General features: G+C 44.9%; 1 protein-coding gene across 2 annotated transcripts in view; it reads right to left on the minus strand.

Moving 5' to 3' along the window:
• The window catches only part of Mettl6 (methyltransferase like 6), a 63385-nt gene that overhangs the window by 11813 nt on the left and 26654 nt on the right, over positions 1 to 24918 (minus strand). Inside the window, exon 6 of one of the 2 annotated variants that reach the window (XM_036198778.1) lies at positions 22175 to 22551. The exons of the other annotated variant lie outside the window; for it this stretch is intronic. Coding sequence (XP_036054671.1) covers positions 22547 to 22551 — 5 coding nt within the window. The 3' untranslated portion in view covers positions 22175 to 22546. Of the gene's footprint in view, positions 1 to 22174; positions 22552 to 24918 lie in introns of those variants that run through there. 2 annotated transcript variants of the gene reach the window in all.

A 24918-nucleotide genomic window follows, 5' to 3' on the forward strand; every position in this document is an offset into this window, starting at 1 on the left:
AAATCCTTCCTTAGGAAACGCCCATGGCCTTCTGCTAGCCCTGTCTCTCTCTTTTTTTTTTTTTTCTTTTTTTCCTGAGATAGTTCTTCTGTATTGTCTTGGCTGGCCTGGAACTCTGTAGAACTTAGATATCCACTTCCTGAGTAGAGGGATTAAAGGCATGTACCACCAAACCCAGCTAGCCCTGCCTCTTAAAGCTCCTATCACCTTTTAAAATGGGGTCCAAGCTTTTCACACATGAACATGAGGAAAAAACATGTCCAAATCATAGCAAGTAGTACTTTAGGCCACATGCCTGCCTAGAACTTGAGAACATTAAATCCCACCAAGGGAGACCAGTTCAAGAAATCCTGGCGGAGTGTGGTGGTGAACGCCTTTAATTTCAGCACTTGGGAACAGGCAGAGGCAGGTGAATCTCTGAGTTCCAGATCATCCTGGGCTACAAAGTCAAACCCTGTCTATAAACATAAAAATCAATGAAAGATTTGAGCCAGGCATGGTGGCACACAAACTGTAATCTCAGATCTTGGGGAGCTCAGGTAGGAGGATGGAGAGTTCCAGATCAGCCTGGGCTTTATTGTAAGACCTTGTCCTCCAAACATTAAAATATAATTTTTATGAGCTGGGGACATAGCTCAGTGGTAAAGAACTTGCCTAGCATGCACAATGCAAGGGGTCTACCATGAAGTTCAATTCTTAACAACCAACCAACACATACACACACACACACACACACACACACATATACACACACACACACACACACACACACACACACACACACTCACTCACACAGAGAGAGGGAGGGGGAGAATTAAGCACAGACTCTCTTCTTTGGGGGTTTTTCCAGGGTGTCAGCTGGCCCCCAGATCTGAGCCCTGAAGCATTGGATACTCTACTTTTCAGTTGCAGGCTGACTCATTAGGTTTCCCGTCTTCCTGTGTCTGGTAAAAAACACATATGTCCTCGAAATAAGAGTCATATTTCTGTCTTTGCCTGTGAACTAGTTTAGAATCCTAGTTCTGCAGCTTGCAAAGATGCAGAACCCTGAGACACTCACTAAACTTTACTCCGTGAGCCATATAGTTGCCTTGTCTGAAAACTGGAAATAACAGAATCACTTTGCAATTGTGTATTAGGGGTTAGCTAGTAGATGCAAAGGTGTGTGTGTGCTCTGAGTATGATAAATGGTAGTTTGAGCTGGACATGGTAATCCTGTAATCCCAACATGAAGGAGGTAGAATCAGGAAGAGCAGGAATTCAAGGCCAGCCTCAGCTATATTGTACACGTGAGACTAACCTGGGCTACATAAGACTCTGGTCTCATAATAGAAAAAGGAAGAAAGGAGGGAGGAAGGCAGGAGGGAGAGAGAGAAAGAAAGATATTTTGTTGAAGTTTAGTATCTATGGGGGCCAGGGGTATTGACACATGCCTATAATCCCAGAACTTGGGAAGCTAAGGCCAGAGAACTTCTGTGAGTTTAAGGCCAATCTGGGCTGTACAGTGAGGTGAATTCAAGGCCAGCCACAGAAAAATCTTGTCTCAAAAACAAAATCTAACTTCAAGGTATGTTCTATGCATATATGAAAAAGTCACAATAAAACCATCTGTGTAATATTAATTTAGAAAAGATGGAGGGGGGCTCAGAGGTTATAGCAGTATTCTTCTAGAAGACCCAAGTTTGGTTTCTGTTGTGGAATATTAGTTTAAGATGTGTTACATTTGTTTACTCTGTGGAATATTTGTTTAATGATGTAAAGATGTGTTGCATTCTCTTTTTTTTTTTTTTTTTTTTTTTTTTTTTTTTTTTTTTTTTTTTGAGCTGAGGATCGAACTCAGGGCCTTGCGCTTGCTAGGCAAGTGCTCTATCACTGAGCTAAATCCCCAACCCCTAAAAACTACAAATGTATTTTTATTCGATTTTTTTGTTGTTTTTTTTTTTTCTGAGACAGGGTTTCTCTGTGTAGCTTTGCACCTTTCCTGGATCTTGCTCTGTAGACCAGGCTGGCCTCAAACTCACAAAGATCAGCTTGCCTCTGCCTCCTGAGTGCTGGGATTAAAGGCATACACCACCACCGCTCAGTGTGTTGCATTCTTTTATGGTGCATTGTTTAACTCTGTGAAGCTGTGTTATTTTGCCTGCCTAAAACACCTTATTGGTTTAATAAAGAGCTGAACAGCTAATAGCTAGTCAGGAGAAAGGATAGTTGGGGCTGGTGGGCAGAGAGGATAAATAGAAGGAGAAATCTAGGGATGAGAGGGAGGAGCAAGAAGAGGAGAAGGAGAGGGGGGCAACAGGGGCCAGCCATCCAGCCACCCAGTCAGTCACAGAGTAAGGAAAGAAACATATATAGAATAAAGAAAAGTAAAAAGCCCAGAGGCAAAATGTAGTTAAAAAGAAACAGGATATTTAAGTTAGAAAAGCTGGCTAGAAACAAGCCAAACTAAAGCCTGACATTCATAAATAAGAATAAGTCTCTATGTATTTATTTGGGAGCTGGATGGCAGACTCCCAAAGAGTTAAAAAGCCAATTACAGATTTCCAGCACATACTTCACATGGCTTGTAACCTCCTGTAACTTCAGCTCCAGGGGATCTGACACTGTCTTCTGACCTCTACAAGCACCTGAACACATGTGGCACACACATATACATGAATAAAATTAAAACTAAATCTTTAGAAATAAAAAGTTCATTTTAAAAATAAAAAAATATTTAAAAATGATCTTGATCCAGGAGTAGTTGTGAATGCCTTTAATTCGAGCACTGAGGACATAGACCATCTCAAAAACAAATAAATCACCACTAAATTTTTTTTCTCACTGCTTTGCTTTGGGGTTCCTATAGATGACATCAGATTTTTGTTTTGTTTTGTTTTTTGAGACAGGTTTTCACTATGTAGCCCTGGTGCCCTGAAACTTGCTATGTAGACCAGGCTGTCTTAGAACATGCCTCCTGAGTTCCTGAGTTCTGGGATTAAAGATTTGTGTCATTGGCTGGAGAGATGGCTCAGTGGTTAAGAGCACTGGCTGCTCTTCCAGAGGACCTGAGTTCAATTCCCAGTACTCACATGACAGCTCACAACTGTCTGTGATCTAGCACCCTTGCTCAAACTATATGTGCAGGCAAAAATGTCAATGCACATAAAAATAAATAAATTTAGAGCCAGGCGGTGGTAGCGCACGCCTTTAATCCCAATACTCGGGAGGCAGAGGCAGGTGGATCTCTGTGAGTTCGAGGCCAGCCTGGGCTACCAAGTGAGTTCCAGGAAAGGCGCAAAGCTACACAGAGAAAGTCTGTCTCAAAAAAAAACAAAAAAACAAACAAACAAAAAACCAAAACAAAACAAAAACAACAACAACAACAACACACAAAAAAAGATTTGTGCCATCACAACCAGTGACAGCAGAATTTTGAGCAGATACTCTTAGGTGACAGGTCATCAACTGTCTAAATTACAGAGTAAGTTGAAAGCTAGCCTAGGCTACATATGGAGACCCTGTCTAAATAACAGTAACAAACAAAACCCACCAAGACTGAGTTGAGGTAGAGGGGGCCATGCTATGGTAGGGACAGGGACTCCGTACTCTATTCAGTTTTGCTGTGGACCTGAAACTGTCCTCTAAGACGCATGCCATTCATTTATAAAACTTGCTCATCAATGGTCTCCTGTAAGTGGCACCATAAGGATACCCTGCCTTTGCCCAGTGTGACATTCAACTTGCTCAGACTGGCTTTCCTCACTCCTGTAAGGTTTCTCCACTCTGGAAAGACTTCTACCCTTGACCTCTCTTCTACCCTTGATGCTTTGAGGACATCTCCAGAACTGCTCTACTGCTTTGTTGCGCCCTGACCCCCGTTTTTGGGGAGCTGTTGCCTTGCTTGCTGACCTTGATCAGATGTCCTCCCTATGCTAATTCCCTGCTGGTTTCATTCCTCTTGAACAGCTTACCAGAGGTTCCTTGTTTGCTATCCTGCATATCGGTGTAATGCTAGAATGTAAAACATCTATAACTTACTTTTGCCCTCCCAGGTTCTCCCACTGTGCTGTAAGTCTGTATTTAAGACCTCTTCCCTCCTTAAATACAGGCATCCTACTGAGAAGAATGACCCACTGTCTTGTCTCACTTTTTAATCCTCAGCCCCTTGCTTGGACATGGTGAACAGGTAGTAACACTGGCATTGCTACACTGCCTCAACCTCCTCTCCCTTCCCCCTCCTCCTCCACACTGGGTATCAAACCTGGGCCTTTACACATTCTCAGCAGGCACTCTATCACTAGACTTAAAACAACTTTTTAACTTTAATATAAAAAAAAGATGACACACTAAAGCTACCCAGAAGTCTAGGCACCTCGGGAAAGTTCTGCAGTTAGAATACCATTGGATTCACACTTTTCCCATTGAATGCACTTTAATGCCCTTATTCACCACCACAACTGCAAACTCCAATGGCAGAATTAGAAAACCAATGAGCTTTATTTCCTCCACCATAACCTGTGTTCATTCCCTGCATCCGGTCCTTATCCTCTCATATTTAGCCTTTCTTCTCTTTCCTTCATGTTAAGCTATATCGACATGTATATTTATTTACAGATATGCACATACATTTTTGACAGGTTCTGAATATGAGGGAGAATATGTCTTTTTTTTCCCCTGAGTTTCTTTTTAGGTCAAGGTCTTACTCTAAAACCCATAGTTTGGGGCTGGTCTCAAACTCTCCACCTCCTGAGTGTTGAGTTTACAGCAATATCACCATGCCTGGCTGAAGTACCTTCTAAACATTACAGCTTAAAGTTGACTGTACATACAGGCCAGGATCTGCTTGTGCCCAGAGTGTGAGTAAGCTAGTTTGGGGGCCAGGGGAGACCTTGTAAATGGGGAAAGGCTCCAGGTTGAGAAAGGCATTCAAAGCAGATGCTAGAGACCTGAAGCCAGGCTAGAGACTTGGAGAAGGGGTGGCCTTGTGAAGCAGGGGGAGGCCTGGATTAAAGGCAGGCACCCAGGGTGAGGTGAGGGCTTTCCTCTTCAGCATTCCACAAGGAGGATGTTTGTGCAGGACTTGAAGAGACACCTAAGGAAAACAACAGTTGGAGTCAGGACACCTGCACCCCAAAGGCATGACTCAGCTAGAAAAGGGAAGAGCAAAACAAAAGATCACCATTTCCAGAGGGGAATTTCCCAGAACAATCGACAATAACTGAGAAACCAATCACCTGCCTTCCTTCCTGCCCAGTTAATGAGGACACCCCCCCCCACCACCACCACCTAAAACACACACTTTACTTTGTGGCTATAGCTGCAGTGTTTCCAGGGAAGAAATATTATTTTTAGGTGGTGTAGCCACAGAGCAAATTCTTTATATGGTGGAAGCAAGGTCTGACGGTACCTGAAGCTGGCCTCAAACTTGTAGCAAATCCCGTCCTCAGTCTTCCAAGTACTAGGCTTGCAGGGTGAGTCACATTGTGCAGGAGCACCATGCACAGCAGCTGTCATGCGTCTTAGAGGACAGTTTCAAGTCCACAGCAAAACTGAATAGAGTATGGAGCCCCTGTCCCTACCATAGCATGGCCCCCTCTACCTCAACTCAGTCTTGGTGGGTTTTGTTTGTTACTGTTATTTAGACAGGGTCTCCATATGTAGCCTAGGCTAGCTTTCAACTTACTTTGTAATTCAGACAAGCCTGGGTGGCTCCACAAGTCCTTCTGCCTTAGCCTTCCCTGTGCTGAGATCACAGGCATGTATTGCCATGCCAGCAAACATGTCTTTTTTGCTTGCTGTTTGTTTGTGGGGTTTTTTTTTTTTTTTTTTTTTGAGTTGGGGGTGCTCCACTGTTGAGCATGCTGATTTTAACCCCAGCACTTGGGAGGCAGAGGCAGACAGATCTCTGTGAGTTTGTGGCCAGCCTGGAGAGCGAGTTCTAAGACACCCAGGGCTACACAAAGAAACCTTGTCTCAAACAAAACAAAAAAATCTAGTCTCTGGTAGCACTAAGAGTCCAGGCCAAAGGTGGTATTGTTGTGGGTCCAAGGCTCTGAAATAACCCAAGCAGACACAAAAGGTCACACAAAGGCAGAAACCATCCTGTCAGGGACAACTTTACAGACTCAGGAGCTGACCTTGTCCTCCAACTTCATTTCAGCAAGTGTTTTTTTTTGGGGGGGGGGGTTGAGGATTGAACACAGGGCCTTGTGTTTGCCAGGCAAGCACTCTACCACTACCACTGAGCACCCAACCCCTTCAGCAAGTATTTAAGCAAAAAACACAAACATCTGTGCCAAGTGACAGTTACAGTTCCCACCAATCAGGATCCTAAGATAGGGAACTTTCCTAGGAACATGGCAATACTCAGTAGTTAGGTCAAACACCTTTTACTTATTCCCAACAATACTGCTGGGTGATGGTAAGAAAACACTAGACAAACTGGACATGGAAAATGGCCAGTTTCAATAAAGCCAAGCAGAGGAAACTCTGACACAAGAAAATATCCTGCCAACCAAAGAGACCATTGAACAGGAAAAGCAGAGTAAAATTTCCTAAAAGCCTAGATTGGAGGATTCACCTCCACACCCAAACACATAGCCTATCATCTCCAAGATCACTTCATGATGGGGAGGAAATGTCACCTTCAAGATGGATGAAAACCACAATCCGTATTGTGAAGCCAGGCACTCCCCACTGTTCTACTGGTCTCTGAAGGGACCTACCTCTCCCTATACAGCCTGCCAAATCTCACCTATTTGCCCCAGAATCATATAGAAAATTATTTGTATGATTAATGAAAATAAAACACACCTCATGCCAAAAACAAACAAACAAACAAACAAATAAATAATCTGAGAGCAGTTTTGGTTCCACTAAGCCTTTAATCACCAGCAGGTACTGTAGACAAAATTGGATGCTGAATACTTTGTGGACTAGATGAAATTCTCCTGCAGTGAACAGCAGATTGGGACTCACTGAGAAAGCTATAGAATCTTGACCAGAGTTCAAATGATTACATTATCTAAAACTCAATCACTTGGGTCCCACTCCTAAAAAAGCAAACCCACTCAAGATTCCAAGGCCCCAAACTGTTCTTATTGATCTGTGACACTATCATTCTGCCAGCTACTAGCTTTGGTTCAATAATTGTAATAATCAGATAGACCCTCGGCAGTTGATCATCTGTTCTTCCCAAAGATGGGATGTAGTTTCCGCACAAAAGACATAACCTTTAAAATTAGTTCAAATCCTCACTTCCTATTCCCAGCCTCCAAATGGCCTGGCCCTTTTTAATGTTCACTTTAAACACATGCTTTCTGAGTGGACCAGCCATGATGTAACTGCTGGGACCTCAAAAGAGAACTCATTGAGTGTTGCACGTGTAAAACATTCCATGGGTCTGGGTAAAGTGTTAGCTGTGCAAGCACAGGGGTCTAAATCTGCACCCTGTGGAGGTGGCGGTGCAGGGAGACCCTCAGAGCTTGCTAGCCAGCCAGGTAGCTGGTGGTGCACTCTAAGTTTAATGAGCTCCCCTATCTCCAAACTAACGTGGAGAGCAACTGTGGACCAACACAGATTTCTGGTTTCCAGGTAGGAGCACACACACAAACACAAGCCTGTGTGCACACACAGATGCAAAATAAGTTTCATAGGACCAAATAAATAAATGAAAAGAGAAGGAAAGGGAAGAAGGAAGAAGGAAGTTCCATAGGACCGTGTGAAACAAGGACAGAGGGCAGATATGGGGGTTTGTGCCTTTAATCCCAGCCGGGGATACATAGTGAATTCCAGGTCAGTGAGGGCTAAGTAGTGGGACATTGTCTCAAAATAAAGCAAAAACAAAAGGCAAAGACTAGGGAGGCTGAGGCAGGAAGGTTGCCATGAGTTTGAAGCCAGCTTAAAATAGAGTTCATGTGGTTTTCATGAAAGGATTCAGGGCTAATTACATAAGTAAATAGAGGTGGATATTCAATTATCTTCTACAAATGAGCATTCTTTCTGTAACTGTCTTTTCTACTTTTTGTTTGTTTTAACTCTTGGCCTATTGAGACAGGGTCTCATTATGTAGCCCAGGCTAGCCTTAAAATCATAATCTTCCCAAGTTAGCCTCCTCAGTACTGAGATTGAAGGCATGAGCCACCACACCCAGCATCCAATTTTTTCATTGCGTCATCCACACTCAATCCCTGCTCCTGTAGCCACTGATCTACTTTCTGTATCCATTGTTTTGCCTTTTCTAGAAATTTCATAGCAACGACATCCTAGCACAAGCGGCCTTGTGCTCTTACACAGCATACAAATTTTGAGGCTCATCCTTTTCCACAATGTTTTTTTTTCCAGAACTAGGAGGAAAATTTAGGTAATTTCTTAGTAAATTTCTATGAGCCTAGAGAAGTTGCCAAGGCTAACTGAAAGCATTCTGGAAGATATATTTCATCGCAAGATCAAGTCCCAGATCGCACTCTGTGATCTATCTTCTATTTAAAGGAAGATTGACTGTGCTGGCAAAGAGATCCCCCTCTCCTCATTATGACCTTCTGTTCATGCCTCTAAAGCTTTCAGTGGTTTTCAGTGTGCATCAAATTTGATATTCTGTATTCGCTTTCCTTTGCCATGGAGTGATTTTTAAAATAACGGTGATAAGTTGCCTCTCTGGCATCCACTCAGTCACCTGGAAACTGAACAGATTGCAACTGCTTTTTATGGAATTTAACACCTTGACAGGCATTCATTTATTAAACAAGATGCATCTCTCATGGCTTTACCTCACAGGGAAATCGATAGATGAACCCAAGAACTCCAATCCTAAGATTCTGAATTACAAGTCATGGCATGTATTTGAATAATAGATGTCACTGACCAAAGAAAAACACCCCAGGAACTCAGTTTTGTCACTAATGAGCAGGTACCAAAGCGATAACAATCTTCTCACTGCTCACCCTCAAAGCGCTGAAGTTTCCCAGTAATAACACATGGGCTAGAAGAGTGGGCGGGTGGAATTTCTGATTACACCCTTAAAGATGAAACCACACAGACGCTGCTAAAGTAAGCACCTAGGAAAATCACAGGCTTTGATAAATGAGGGTGGAAAGCAGGAAACGTAGACAGATCCTGGCTAGGGTCAAATATCTGTCAGTCACATTTTAAAATCAAAGTCAAAGCTAGACTGTCTTATTTATGTCTCTTTCATCCATTTATAATCATTTCATGCTCATCCTGGACACTGTATTAACTCAGCCCTTCCCAGGGAAGTGGCGCTTGTAAGTACTCCACCCAGGGTCACCTGCGACACTGAAACACAATTCTCCACTCACTCACTGCCTTTCTCTCTGAGGCCAGGGCTTCTGGGATGTAATATTCCTGAGGCCGCTCTCAACAGCCAAGGGCTATGAGCTGGTGGGTAAGGCAGCGTCTCCTCACTCCAGTGTGAGCTACCTACAAGATGGTAGCCCAGCTGCCACTCCCGCCCAGGTGTGTGATTTGAGCTCTCTAGTGCCTTTCTTGGCGGTTCTTATCCTTATCTCACTTCCTGATTCCTTAGGTCATTTCCAGGATGCAGACACTCTAGTTTAGAAAGGACTTGTATCTTAGTTAAAATCACCCTAGCTGGGCATGTGACAGTACAGTCCTATAATCCTAGCACTTGGGAGGTGAAGGCAATCGGCTCAAGAGTTCACAGCTGGGTTGGGGATTTAGCTCAGTGGTAGAGCATTTGCCTAGCAAGCGCAAGGCCCTGGGTTCGATCCTCAGCTTAAAAAAAAAAGAGTTCACAGCTAGCAGGAGCGCCACAAGACTCACCCTTTAATGAAGCAAAATCATAAATTAAAGATATAAATGAACAATGCATTTAGTAGCCCTGACCTGTCAATACCACCGCTCAGCCTGTTCCACCTTAAATGTGCTCAAAACATAGCCTGCAATGGGGCAAATCACCAGCAGGAAGCTTATTTTGTAATGAAGTATTGACTACATGTGTAATTCATTCAATACTCCCTGAGAGAGTGAATAAGGACACTTCTAAAGACATTCTTTCCTGTCATCACTAAGCTGAGCCACTCTAAGTGAAGGAATAATCATGGAGCATTCACTCCAAATATTTTGTATCAGGGTTCACTTTTGAGGAGCCTGATGAAGACATCTATCAAAATTGTAGGTGAGTATACTCTTAATTTTTAAATTAAGTTTGCATGTGTATGGGCGGTATGTCTGCCTCTGTGTCTGTGCACCACTTGTATGTCTGGTGCTGTTAGAGGCTAGAAGAGGACATTGGATCCCCTAAAACTGGAGTTACAGACAATTGTGAGCCACCACATGGGTGCTGGGAATTGAACCTGGGTCCTGTGCAAGAGCATAGACTTTAAAGGGATTTGATTAATACTTTTTCCAGGTCTGTATCTTGGGAATAGCCAAAGAACCTATCATGAGAGGGATACAAAAGAAGTAGCTCTCTTCTCAAACAGTCTCTCCTGAGGTTATTGTGTCCCTAATTATCCCATAAACAGGGAGCTGGAGTAGGCTAAAGCTTCTTCCATTCACGGAATTCTAGAAACAATACCAGGAGGATGGCTTGATTTTACAGAAAACCTATTTATTAGAGGTTAACATTTGACTGACAACACAGAGCTGGAATAAGTAGAACCAGCCTGGTTCCAGATTCGGGACACCACATTGAGCACAGGAGTAGTTTGGTTTGGAAGTTAGCATGTCTGGAGAAGAGGAAGATGGTTTATAGGATGTTTTCAAATGTTTGAAGGGTCTATTCTTTGAAGTCTCACCTGATACTCCTTTGGTATCAGGTGAAGACTTCTATAATATACAGAGTGTTTTCAAAGATAATACATATATATTGGTTTTGTTTTTTAAGACAGGGTCTTGTGAGTAGCCCAGGTTGGTCAACTCCTGATTCTCTTGGCTGTACCTTTTAAGCACCAGGCACTCAGGCACATGCCACTGTGCCTGAATCCTAAACACACTGAAATCCTAAAGAAAATCGATTATATTAAGGTGCATTATTGAAACGTTACCCAAAATTATGGCGTAGCAATATATAATCCACCCTCTGGGGTAATTACACTTTATAATGTACTGGAGAGTGACAAGGGCAAGCTGAGTTGCCCAAATGACTGGATGGTATCCAGACAGCCCTTGGAAATCTGAACTTGCTACAAGCCACCCTCCACCTTCACTAACACTCCAAAGCACAGGGTTAGCTGTGCTTGCTGCCAATCCTTCCGGTGGCCGCCCAGCACTGTCCTCTGTATGGAGTCCAGCACCTCCAGGATGACAACCTGAACCCAGCAACTGACCTCTGACCAGGGCCTCCTATGATTTGAAGGCTCCAGTCTCAGCAATTTCCTGGCTTCCCAGCATGCACCACAACCTTGCCTCGACTGCCTAGAGCAAGCCAACCTGTGTGTGCTGTGGCCTTTCCTCACAGCTGAGACTTCTTTGCAGAGCATTCTTGCATGAGGAGAATCAGTCACTCCTCTGAGCACACTGGCTCCTCCGCATGCCTCTGTGCTAGCAGTCATACACTGAATTATGATAGCTACTATGAGCTTGTATGAGAGTCTACTGTGTGAATCATAGTTTACTAATCTGAAATAGGATCCAGTAGAAGACTATAAGGTCTAAGCCAGAGTTCAATGAATGTTGAGATAGGGAACTAGCTAGTTCAGCTGACACGTTTGAGTTGACCATCCTATAGGTCTTGGCAGATCCCACCAAAGGTCCTGGGGTCTTTGCCAGCCTGGTAAACAAGTTTTGAGCCCACTAAAATGATGTGTTCATCTTAAAATTTCATGTAGTAATAACACACTGATGTTTGTTATTAAAGGAATGTTATTGTTGTGTTTGATTGTTGTTGGTTTTCTTATTAGATTTTTTGTTGTTATTTTAGTACAAGGGATTGAACCAAGGCCTGCCTCAAACTCAGAGATCTGCCTGCCTCTGCCTCCCAAGTGCTGGGATTAAAGGCGTGGACCACCATGCCCGCCTATTCATTCCCACCCCTCTTTAACTTTTTGTTTTAGGAGAGGTTCTCCCTTAAGTTGCATGGTCTTGAGCTCACTATGTAAGTAGCCAGTTGTTGAACTTGTGATCCTCCTGTATCCTTAGTAGCTGGGATCACCTTTCTCAGCACTATGGCTATGAGTTTTGAGGGGTTGTGCTTTGTTTGGTACTAGGGACTGAGCCTAAAGCTTCCCACATACGGGGCAAAAGTTCTACTGCTGAGTCACACCCATAGTGCCCCACACCCCTTTTATTTTATTTTGAGACAAGATCTTGCTAATTTGCATAGACTGGCATGAAACTGGGCTCCTCCTGCTTCCATCTCCTGAGTAGCTGGGATTACAGGCACATGCCACCATATCTGGCAACAGCCATCTCCCCTTCTTCTTTCTATTCTTTTTGTGAGACAAAGTATCTCTGGTTGGCCTTGAACGCTCTGTATATCTCAGGCTGCCTCAGCCCCCTGAGTACTAGGAGTACAGACTTGCACCATCAGTAATAGCTTTGTCCAGTTTGCTTATTGTTTATTTTAAGACAAAGGGCTCACAATGCATCCCAGGCTGGCTTTGAACTCAAAGCAATCCTCCTGCCTCAGCCTCACTGAGTCCTAGGATTACGGGCAAAATCAAACTGCCTGGTAGTTTTGCACAATTTTTAAGAAATGGATACATCTAAAGATCCTCTTTTCCATCTGTGGCTTGTTCCACCCTCTGGCCTGCCAATAATTCTGTAGGTACAGGCCCCCAGGTTTGGACTCGGGGACCTAGAGGCTCCCCTTGCTGACCCTGCAGTGAGGGCACTCTTTGACAGGCCGTCCTGGGAGTTCCCTCCTCCTACCTCTCGCAGCCAGCCATCTGGATGATAAATAGACAGTTCTGGCAGGACTCTGCCTCCCAGCCAAGCTCAGATAAATAATCACACCCAAACCCTTTTTTAGCCCTTCTCCAAAGCTCTCTGGGATGACTCATTTAGAGATGGGAAGCAGCTTTCTGGGTTTTTCCATGAGGACTGTTTTCATAACTTCTTTGTGGTGGAGGCCTTGTCATCTAGAGAGGACATGTGACTTTTTTTGTCACTGCAGGATGTACTTTTTCATCTGATTTGAGCAAGGAGGGCCTGGCATATGGAAGTCCTTCTCTTTGGTTTAGTTTGATTATTGCTTCTCACTTGATCCACCTCTTTACAGCCGAACCACAATCGAGTGTGGAGTCCGCTTCCTCCTTCCACCAGTAGTGGCTTTGTTGTTGGTACAGGGTCTCCTGTTGCTCAGGCTGACCTTGAACTCATAGTCACCCTCCTGCCTCAGCCTTCTGAGTGTTGTAATTACAAGTATGTAGCTGAGGCTGGTCATCAATTTTTTTTTTTTTTTTTTTAAGGCAGTGTCTCTCTATGTACCCCTGGCTGTTCTGGAACTCTCTATGTAGACTGAACTGGTCCTTAATTCACAGAGATCAATCTGCCTCTGCATCCTGAGTGCAGGGATTAAAGGCTTGCAGCACTATGCCTGACAAGATTTTTATTTTTTTGTGTTTGAGTGTTTTGACTGCATGTTTGTATACCACACATGTACAGTGCTCACAGAAGCCAGAAGAGGGTGTCAAATCCCTTGGGTGCTGGGAACTGAACCTGGGTCCTCTGGAAGAGCAACACGTGTTGTTTTTTATTTTTTTATTTGTTTGTTTGTTTGTTTGTTTGTTTTGAGACAGGGTTTCTCTGTAGCTTTTGGAGCCTGTCCTGGATTAGCTCTGTAGACCAGGCTGTCCTCGAACTCACAGAGATCCACCTGCTTCTGCCTCCCAAGTGCTAGGATTACAGGCGTGCGCCACCACCGCCAGGCACAACAAGTGTTCTTAACTACTGAGCGTCTCTCTAGCCTGGTCATGAACTCTTGATCCTCCTGCCTGTAATTCTCAAATGCTGAAATTACAGATAAGCATTACTACACCTGTTTTAAAACGTTTAATTTAAAATGTATTTTAATGAATGAATTAATGTCATTGCATTGAGGGAACTGAACCCAAGGTGTTATTCATGCTGGGCAAGTACTCCACCACAAAGCTACATCCCTAGCCCCTGAGCACAGAGTTTTGAGTTGGTAATATACAAAGGGGTGGCAGATGGTTTGAATTTGGTGTCAGAGCAGGTGGGCTGGTGGGCTGAACAGATTATAGTAGGTAATCCTGGGGGTGATCATCAGTTAGTAGGGAAGGCGTGAAGAGAGATTGCCCTGCAATTACTGCTGTTTCAGAATAAATATATAGGGTTTGTTTCAGGCAAGTAAATGCTGTGTTTCTGGGTTGTAGTGACAGCTTCTGAGTGGAGGCTTTGGGGGATGGTTCCCATGATTAAGCACAGCCTTGCATACCAGGTGGCTGGCTGTTGCCACTGTCTCTGGCCTCTCTGTCACCTGCCAGCCAGGCTCCTGCCTCCACGGTTGGTCCGTCATAGTCCATTCTCCCCACCATAACCGCAGCAGACTTCTTAAACCCAGTCAGAGCTGATGGCCCTCCCACTTAAAACTTCCTGTTCAGTTTCCACCACGAACATAGAGACTCCTTGGTGCCCATGTGTGATGACCTGAGCCCATCTACCTTTCTGCCGCCACACTGGACCTCTAGGCTCCGCAGCCCCATGCCCATCTCCCCATGGGGCCTTTGTCTTTGCTCTTCCCTCTGACTGGCAAGCTGACTTGCTCTCCCTCTTATGGCTGGCTCTCCCTCTGTCTGGGTTATTTTCCCAGAACGCCTTTGGCTGACTTCCTGAGCTGAAGAAACTCTTTCTCTCTGTCCTCTTCTTCTGTCTTGTTTCTTACAACGGCCTCCCATCAACCCATTCCTCCATTTGTTCAGGACCGCTTTGCTCATTTCCTTCTCTGGATGAAATATGGGGCTACTGGCACCCACATTTCTCTGGTTCACTGCTCTTTTCCCCAGCAAGAAATGGTCATGCCAGGTGCTGACTAATTACACTAGGTGAGTATGTGGAGGATAAACAAGCTCACACAGCAGCATTCTGCTAACTTCTCACAGAGCTTGCCTAATGTGGGGGACAGTACTCCTGAAAGGTGAGAACACTGTTTCAGGCAGGACCAAGCTCACAGACAGCTTTTCCTAGAGCATTAGGTCCCACGCAGTGGCTTGCACAACAGTTTGTTCCCAGAAGGTCTGTGGATACTTTGAAACCTTCGGGAGAGCTGCCAAGCACAGATCTAGGGTGTAGCTCATCAGTACAATGTTTGCCTGGTATGTGCAAGGCCATGTACATTCAATCTCCAGCATCCTCAAAAAAAAAAAAAAAAAAGTGGGTAAACCTGGAAGGAGCTATTGAGTTCACATTCCCAGAATCCCATTCCCAGCCCCGAGAATGAATTTGGTAATCATCTATCCTTGATATGACTTGCTTGGATTCCTGTGCCCTGGGTTCAGTTCCCTTGCACAAGGACTGGTAGTATTCGGGAATGATTTGGCAGCGATGATATTAGACAGTGGGTAGCCAAACAGAATGGAACTTACTGGAAAGATGTGGGAGACTCACAGAAGGAGGGCCTGGCACAGTGAAGGTGGGGAAGTAAGGAAATGCAGGGCTGAGTGGGTGATCTATGGGAGACAAGAATGCGGGCCAAGAACACCAGCAGTCAGGAAACCCACCCTGCCTTGCTCTCCTGTTCCTCTTGGGGTTGAGGAAGGGCCAAGCTGTCTGTAGTAGGCTATCCACCAACTAAGGAAGTAGTGTGGTTCTCGCTGCCCTCCCTGTACCTGCAGAAAAGTGAAGAGGTGATGGCATAGGGCCGGGACTGAAGCTGGTCCTGCCAGGACTGTGAGGGAAAAGTGGCTGGCTGGGCCGGACTTGATCATAAACACTTGTGTTAGGGATTGTTGGGTCAGGGAGACAATTTGGCTCTGGCCCACCTGAGGCAGTCAATTTGCTGTTGGTCTTTATGGACAAACTGGGCAAGTAGACTGCAGCTGGCTCTCACCAGGCAAGGGAGCCCACTGTTAGCCTCTCCAGAACCTTTCGAAATGGCTGAGGTCATGCTGCCAATTCAAAACTGGTTCTGATGGGCTGTTTATACCACTGAAACTGGCAAATGCCATAGGTCAAGCCTACTTGTTTTTCTTTCTTAGAGAAGTAGTTATTAAATCAGCACACACGCTATCACTTGCGTTTCCAGAATACGCTCTGCTTGGCTTTTCTTATTGTATTACTTTTTAATAACCTCTAGATTATATCTTTAACCATGAGATTCATCAGTAGTAGTTTTTTTTTTTTTTAAGAACAAAATTTACATTTATCTCTTTGTGCACAGGAGGTGTGCACTGGGGCATACATGTGGAAGTCAGAGGACAACTTCCAGGAGCAGGTTCTCTCCACCATGTGCATTCTAGGGATGGAACTCAGGTTTACACACTGGCTGACAGTCCCTGTGGGGATTTTTTTTTTTAATTGGTAGTAATACATTTTTTATTTCCACCCCATCCCCCACCAAAACCACGTCGATGGGGGTCTTGCAGTATAGTCTAGATTGGTCTCAGAGTTTCTATGTAGCCGACACTGGCCAGTCTCCCAAGTGCAGGATTATAGGCCTGTGCCACCTTGCCTGGCTGCTGTCAGCTTTTGCTTCTTCTCCTCCTCCTCCTCCTCCTCCTCCTCCTCCTCCTCCTCCTTCTCCCCACTATGTAGCTAGAGATAACCTTAAATGTCTTATCCCCCTGCCTCAGCATTCCAAGTGCAGATATTATGGGCACGTACTTTACTTTTTTTTTTTTTTTTTTTAGACAGGGTTTCTCTGTATAATGGTCCTGGCTGTCCTGAAACTCACTCTGTAGGCCAGGCTGGCCTTGAACTCACTGAGATCTGCCTGCCTCTGCTTCCCAAGTGCTGGGATTAAAGGCGTACGCCACCACTGCCTGGCTGTACTTCACTTCTTAACGCTTTCTTCATTTTGGTACGGCTCACTTTTAATCTCTCATTCTCCAACATCTAGGGGTTATTTTATTGTATTTTTAAGACAGCATGCCACTATTTAGCACTGGCTGGACTGGAACTTGCAGCTACCCTCCTGTCTGTCTGTCTCCTGATTGCTGAGGTTGCAAGTGTGGCCCCTTATTCAGGAAGTATTTTAAAACAAAGATCCTAGGCCATGCACTCAACCAATAATAAGAATCTCTGAGGGTGGAACCCACATTTTAATTTTTTAAGATGTATTTTTATTTTATGTGTATGGTATTTTGTCTGCATGTATACCTGTGTACCACAAGCATGCAGTGACATAAGACGGCATCAGATCCTCTGGAACTGGAGTTACAGACAGTTGTGAGCTGCCATGTGGGTGCTGAGCTTTGAACCTGGATCCTCTGGAAGAGTAGCCAGTGTTCTTAACCATTGAGCCAGCTCTCTAGCCACATTCCAGTACATAGCTATAGTTAAGAAATCACTGGTGCAAGCCAGGTGGTGGTGGTGCACTTCTTTAATTCCAGCACTCGGAAGGCAGGGGTTGGCAGATCTCTGAGTTCAAGCCCAGTCTGGTCTACAGAGCAAATGCCAGGAAAGCCAGGGCTACATAGAGAAATCCTGTCTCAAAAAACCTAAAAACGAGCAAAAAGAATCACTGGTGCCAGTCGGTAGTGTCGCACGCCTTTAATTCCAGCACTCAGGAGGCAGAGGCAGGTGGATCTTTGTGAGTTTGAGACTAGCCTAGTCTACAGAGTGAGTTCCAGGACAGCCAGGGATGTTACACAGAGAAACCTTGTCTAAAAAATAAATAATAAAAGAAAATAATCACTGGTGCAGCCCAGAGCTTGTCAAATATTAACACGCACAGGATCACTTCTGGGCTTGACAACATGCAGAATCTACTTTGGCAGGTCTGGCTGGGCCTTGAGACTGCTTTTCCAATAAGCCCCCAGGGACACCAGCACTGCCAGCCATGGCTCACACCTGGGTAGCAGGAATATGAATAACATGGTAATTTTCTGTATTTTAAAGATTATATGGAGTCCAGTGAAGTAGCCATTTCCCCCTGCAATGTTTTCAATACCAAATCTCATTACTTTTCAATCTGTTCTAGTCAAACTGCTGTCTGTTTCAACTTCCAGCATGATCGAGGCCTGGTTGATATGGGCCTCTACCCATTTCTGGGGGATGAAGAAAGGGGATCGCAAGTTGCTTGCCTAGGCTACATAGTGAGTTTAAAGTCAGCCTGGAAAACTTACCCCGCCCCACCTCCCCAAATAAATAAGGAAAAAGAAGTAAATTGGACTGTGGATGTAGCTCAGGGGTAGATTGTCCACACAGCCTGCACAAGGCCTTGGCTTTGAATCCCAGCACTGAAAAAGAAAAGTTTCTGGAAGGTAACCTCAGAAAACTGCAGAGATGGGCTATTCATGACAAGCACAGAGTTAATGGTTTGTTGGGGTTGAGGAGGTGGTTTTTTGTTTTGCTTTTTGTTTTTTGAGACAGGGTCTTTCTATGTGGCCCAGACTGGCCTCAAATTTGTGGTTTTCCTCCCAAGTCCTGGGCACTGTGCCCACCTTGTTTTAAAAAATTTATGTGTACATGTGTAACCTCATGAGTTTGTATGTACCATACCCATGCAGAGGTCGTAAAAGGTCATCCACCTGCCTCTGCCTCCCAAGTGCTGAGATTAATGGCATGTGTCACCACTGCTCAGCTGTTTGGCTTTTTGAAAAAACAGGTTTCGAAATGAAGCCCATGCTGTCCTGAAACTCACTATGTGGCCTCAGATGTGACCATCCTTCTGTCTTAGTTGACTTAGTGTTGAGATCATTATGCTCAGCTGATATTGTTAGATCTGTGGAGAAACTAAGGCTCAGAGAAGCTCCTGAGCTGCCCTCTGTCTTCTTCTGCACATCTACAATTCTTCAGGTCAGGCAGCTGCTCTGACATATGTCACAAGTCCTGGTAGTCAGATGACTTTTGTGATGCCCATGGCATTTCTCCATGACTCATAGGGGAAAACGATTTCATTAAGGAACCAAGCATGATGGCTAGAGAGATGGCTCATTGATTAAGAACCCTTCCTACAATTGCATAGTACCAGAGTCTCCTCCCCAGCACCCAAGTCGGATGGCTCACAACTGCTTGGCACTTCAGCTCTGGGAGATCTGATGCTTTAAGCCTTTGAGGGCAACTGCATTCACTTGCACATACCCATATACAGACATGAACATGTATGCACACACAGTACACGCCTATAATCCTAGCACTTGGGAAGTGGAGACAGGAGGATCAGTAGTTCAAGGTCATCCTCAGATACACACTGAGTTGGAGGTCAGCCTGGTCTGCACAAGGCCTTGTTTCAAAGAACCAGTGGGAAACAGGGCTGAGGAGCCCCAGATGTATGTATTAGGCAGAAGTGGACAGGAGAAAACACATTACCCAAAAGCCAAGTTTTGGAACTCAGACATGCCCCTCTGAGAATTATTACTGGAGTACCCCTTTCTCTCGCTTCCCAGCAAAACTCCCTAGCCCAGAGGAGGTTCTCCACTCCTGGCCTCAGGAGAGTGGAGGATAGGAGCTGAGCTGATTTTTGAAGGAGGTCTCTGTGAGCAGAAAGACTTGTGTGAAAACATAGCAGGCCTAGAAACTATAGGTTCCTGGTCCCTTCCCACACTAGTCTCTAGGGCTGCCATCACACCACACCTCAGACTGGGTGCTGAAACAGCAGAAGGCTGTTTTCTTAGGTCCAGAAACTTCAGGCCTGCTATCAGGCAGCTTTGCTTTCTCCGGAGGCCTGGCTCCTTGATGTGCCCAGAGCCACTTTCTTACTGAGTCCTTATACAGACCTTTGTCTGTGCACATGCATCCTGGCGCCTCTTCTTCTAAAGGCTCCAGTCTTATTGGATTAGGCCTCCAGACTTCTGACTTCACTTATTCTTAATTACCCCAAACACAATCAGCATGGGGTTAGGGCTGTGTGGTAAGAATCTAAGGAGGATACAGTTCAGTCCAGGACCAGAGCCAAGTGGATCATTGCAGCCCTGAGAATAAACAGAGGCCTGGCCTATAAGTCCTGGTCAAAATATGCTGTATCACCACCAAGTTCCCATTCCTAGTTTGTCCTTCATTCATTTATGCCACAAAGCTATCTCAACAGCTCCTTTACTGAGTTCTTTAAAGTCAAGTTCTTTGAAGAGGCCACATCCACCCAGAGTACCTGAAGGCTGTTTGATCCTGAGATTATGAGATCATCATGACTGTGGAGAGATGTGATATAGCAGACTCAAAGCTAAAGAGGTACCTTGGACCCTGCTAGGTTTTTCCAATACTCATTACTATCATCCTCTGGATCTCACCTAACGTCATTGTGACCATCAGATTAACTCTTGGAATCTTGTACAGCAACCCTTTAGTTAAGAATACTATAATGTAATATAGGTGGGTTCAACTTCAGGAGGGAAGGGGGGAGAGAGAGAGAGAGAAAGAGAGAGAGAGAGAGAGAGAGAGAGAGAGAGAGAGAGAGAGAGAGAATATCTAAAAGTTAGAGCAGAAATGTCTGCAGCCCATCTAACTGGTGATGCATTTGGGAAACACATTGATTCATAACATGTCTTTGTTTTGTTCTGTGACTCTGGAGGTTCATGTCATTTCTTCCATGATGGAGCCTGTCATTCAAACTAACTTGAATCTGTGCTCCTAGGCAAGTGGTATTCAACTTGTAGGTCATGACCCCTTTGGGAGTCACATATCAGATATACCACATATCATATTTACATTATGATTCATAACTAGCAAAATTATTACAGTTATGAAGAAGTAGCAATGAAATACTTTTATGGTTGGGGGTCACCACAACATGAGGAACTGTATTAAAGGGTTGCAGCATTAGGAAGGTTGAGAACCAGTCTCCTAGACCAAGGCCAGTCACGTCTGACCAGGATAAACTATTTTCTTATTTCTGTTAAAGCTGCCAGGTGCTGTGCCAGTGCCAAGGACATGGGCACTGACTTTAGGCACTGACTGCAGTACAGTGGGACAGAGGTGTGGTCACAGTTGGGCACAGGCAGTGAGGAGGGAGGTTCCTAGCCAGGCTCCTGGAAAGATACACTGTAGACACAGGCATGGAGGGGGGCTTCCTAGAGGATACACATGCAATTAGTCAGTGGAAGATTGGCTTGGGATCTGTTTAAGAGTGGGCCTTAGTTTACTCCAGGTGGGGTCCCCAGTACAGCAGAACTGCAGTTAGAACTGCAGATGCAGCTCAGCTGATGTGCTTGACGAGCATGCATGAAGCCCCGGGTTCGATCCCAAGCTCCACACAGATTGAATGCGATGGTCACCTCTGTGATCCCAGCACTCTGGCAGGGGCAGGAGGATCAGAAATACAAGGTTATCTTTGGCTACAGAATGAGTGTGAGGCCAGGTTTGGCTGTGAAAGACCATATTTGGAGGAAGAAGTAGAGGAAGAGGACAAGGAGGAGGAAGTAGGAGATTCTTAGATAAAAATATAGAATCTCAAAGTCTGTTCCAGATTTACAGAATCAAAGGTCACAATCAAGCGGGATTCCTAGAGGACAGTGAACACTGAAATTTGGGGGCTGGAGATGAAGCTAAGTCAGTAAAACGTCTGCTTAGTGTGCCGAGGCCCTGGGTTCCAGCCCTAGCACCATGCAAACCAGGTATGGTAGCCCATGCCTATGATCCTAGCACTGAGGAAGCTGAGGCAGGATGATCTTAAGTTCAAGGCTATTCTTTGCTATAGAGAGTTCAAGCTAGCCTAGGCAACAAGAGTTCCTGTCTTGTTGGGCAGTGGTGGCACACTCCTTTAATCCTGGCACTCAGGAGAAAGTGAGGCAGGCAGATCTCTGTGAATTTGAGGCCACACTGGTCTACAGAGCAAGTTCCATATTACTATACAGGGAAGCTCTGTCTCAAACAAAAACAAAAACAAACAACCAAAAACCAAGAGTCCCTGTCTTTAAACAAAACCAAACCACCAAATTCTATGTGGGCCTTTCTAGTTCTTTTCCACATTTAGCTACTTGTTATCTGTCAGGCTCAGCTCCCTGTCCTCATACCTTCTCTGCTTTCCTTCCTCCCTAGGGATATGCCACCCTCTACTGGCCTCCACAGGCAGCAGGCACACACACACAGATGAAACACTCCTGCACATAAAGAAAAAGAAATACAACCTTTTTTTTTTCTTTTAAATGCAACTTGTTGGGCTGGGCCACAGAGCGTTCAAGACCAGACAGGGCTATATAGAGAGATCCTGTCTCCAAAAACAAATCAACCCAAACCAAGTTCATGAAAAAAGCAAACACATATTTTAGGGAACCCAGAGTAGTCCGTGTAGAGATGTGTGAGAGAGAACAGCACACGTGACAGTTTAGCAACCTTCGTATACGTGACTAGGAGTCTGGAGCTGCAGCCAAAGGGGCAGGAGTGGTCGCCATGTTGTACCTGCTGGTGAGCCCCTTCTCCTTGGACTCCAAGACCCAGAATCACAGGGCTAAACCCATATCCTCACCCTCGGCTCCAATGTTTCTTCTCCACCGGTCTTGTTATTCTGTCATTTATTTTTAGGTGTTTAGCCTGTAAGGAAATTAAAAACCCATGTTTCTTTCCGATTTCACATTCAAATTCACAGCAGGTCCAATTTCTAGACAAAAATATCTAATTCGGTGGTGAAGAAAGAGTTCTGTGTTTTCTGGCACTGCTGATATTAGGGGCATATGGGATAGAGAACAAACCGTTCTTGCAGTCTGAGCCTTCCCATTCAGAGGTATGGTTCTCCCACTGCACAAAGGTGCCTGGAGGTGGAGGTCTGAAACCCAACCATGGCTCTGCCTACTGAGCAATCCTACCTTGAGAAGACCTAAGCAGCAGAAAGGCACCTTTTACCAGAGGAACACACCAAGCTTCGAGGGATACATTTACCCAGGGCAGGCTATTGAGTTTGCACAAAGATCCAATCAGTTAGTGGTGGTCTGCCAGTCCGACTACTAGAGAGGAATCCAACAGAGGTGGAATCCAAGAAAACTCATTTTCCTGTACTAGACAGGTAATAGAACTCTAACTCTAACTCTCTCTCTCTCTCTCTCTCTCTCTCTCTCTCTCTCTGTGTGTGTGTGTGTGTGTGTGTGTCTTCTGCCATGTAGGAGCATTACACTAAAGCCAGGAATGCCCCAGCAAATACAATGGCTATTCCCCATCACCTTCCTAGTGGAGGTTCTCATGTTGGACAGTTTTGGGCTGTCATTGCAGGAAGGCCTGAAATACCTGGTGTTTCCTTCCCCTTTCCCAGTGGTTTGGTGACTCCTTGCTGGGTGTTGGCACTCACATGTAAAGGGAGAAAGCATGTTGCCATGTTGCAGAGGAAATCCTCTCATATGAAGTGAACACCCTGTGGGAATGTTCTAGGCTCAGCTCCTCAGATGTCTTGGCTGACTTGGAAAGTGTCTTCCATATCTCAGCCCTCCCAATGGCACTGACTAGTCTGATGCACATGGTCCTTTTTCTTTTCTTGAGGCAGGTTCTCCAGTGAATGATACTCTGGCCCAGAGCTCCCCACCTCCTGCCTCAGCCTCGCAAGCACTGGAATTCCAGGCCTGAGTCACCATGCGTGCCTCTGCTACCTCACTCCTATTAAAGTCGACATCTTTTTAATTTTTTAGAGATGGGGAGGAGTTATGACAGAGTCTCACTATGTGACTCAGGCTGCTCTGGAACTCCTATATAGAGTTGGCCTCAAACATAGCCCATCCCTACTCTTTCCTACTTCTTTTCTTTCTGAGACAGTGTCATGCCAAGTAGCCCTGGCTGACTTGGAATTCACTGTAGAGCAGGCCAGTCTCCAATATGCAATATTTTCAAATAGGACCACACAAATGTAACAGTTAATTAAATAAAGATGCAACCCACAGAATAAAACAAAATTTTTGCTAGCTACTCACCTGACACAGGACCGACATCTAGAGGTCTGGAGAGATTGCTCAGCAGTGAAGAGCACTTGCTCTTTTGGAGAACACAAATTTGAATCCTATCAGCACCCATATCAGGTGGCTCACAACCACCTGTAACTTCCAGCTCCAGGGAATCTGACACCTTTGGCCTCCACAGGCACCTACACTCATGCAGGGACACACACACACACACACACACACACACACACACACACACTTAAAAAGAGTAAAAAAATTAAATCTTTTATAAAAAATATACAAAGAGCTAAAAAAAAAAAAACCCAAACAACCCACAATTAAATAATAAGAACTCAAAAACAGTTACTAAATGAGCAAGTGAAATGAACAGACAGTTCTCAAAAGATGAAGAACAGAGCTTGGGAGATTGCTCCGTCAGTAAAATGCCCACCCTGCAAACAGGAGGGCCCAAGCTCCGTTCCCAGAACCTATCTAACAATCCCAGAGGTGGGGCAGGTACATGTCGCCCCATTGCTGGGAAGATAGAGACAGAAGGATCCCTGGGACTCACTGGCCAGCCAAGCTAACCTAATTGGGCTAGGCCCCCTATATCAAGCACTAATTGGGAAAATCTCCTACAGGCTTATCTGCATATAGCCTGATCTTATGGCAGCATTTTCTTTTTCTTTGTTTTCTTCTTTCTCCCCCTCCTCCTCTTCTTCTCTCCCCCTCCTCCTCCTCCTCTCCCCCTCCTCCTCTTCTTTTCTCCCCCCCTCCCTTGGGTTTTTGAGACAGAGTTTCTCTGTGTAGCCTTGGCTGTACTGGAACTGCTCTGTAGACCTGGCTGGCCTGGAACTCAGAGATTCACCTGCCTCTGCCTCCTGAGTGTTAGGATTAAAGGTGTGTGCCATCATCACCCAAACCTAATTTTATTTCTAATAAAATATTTGGTTTCAGAAACAGAACATAAAGAGTTTATAGGAAATATTTTCTTCCTAACAGAAAACATGGCCCTTCAAAGCACCACTTTGCTTTACTT

The sequence above is a fragment of the Onychomys torridus genome, chromosome 9 (genome assembly GCF_903995425.1).
Source record: "Onychomys torridus chromosome 9, mOncTor1.1, whole genome shotgun sequence".
Taxonomy (NCBI): Eukaryota; Metazoa; Chordata; class Mammalia; order Rodentia; family Cricetidae; genus Onychomys; species Onychomys torridus.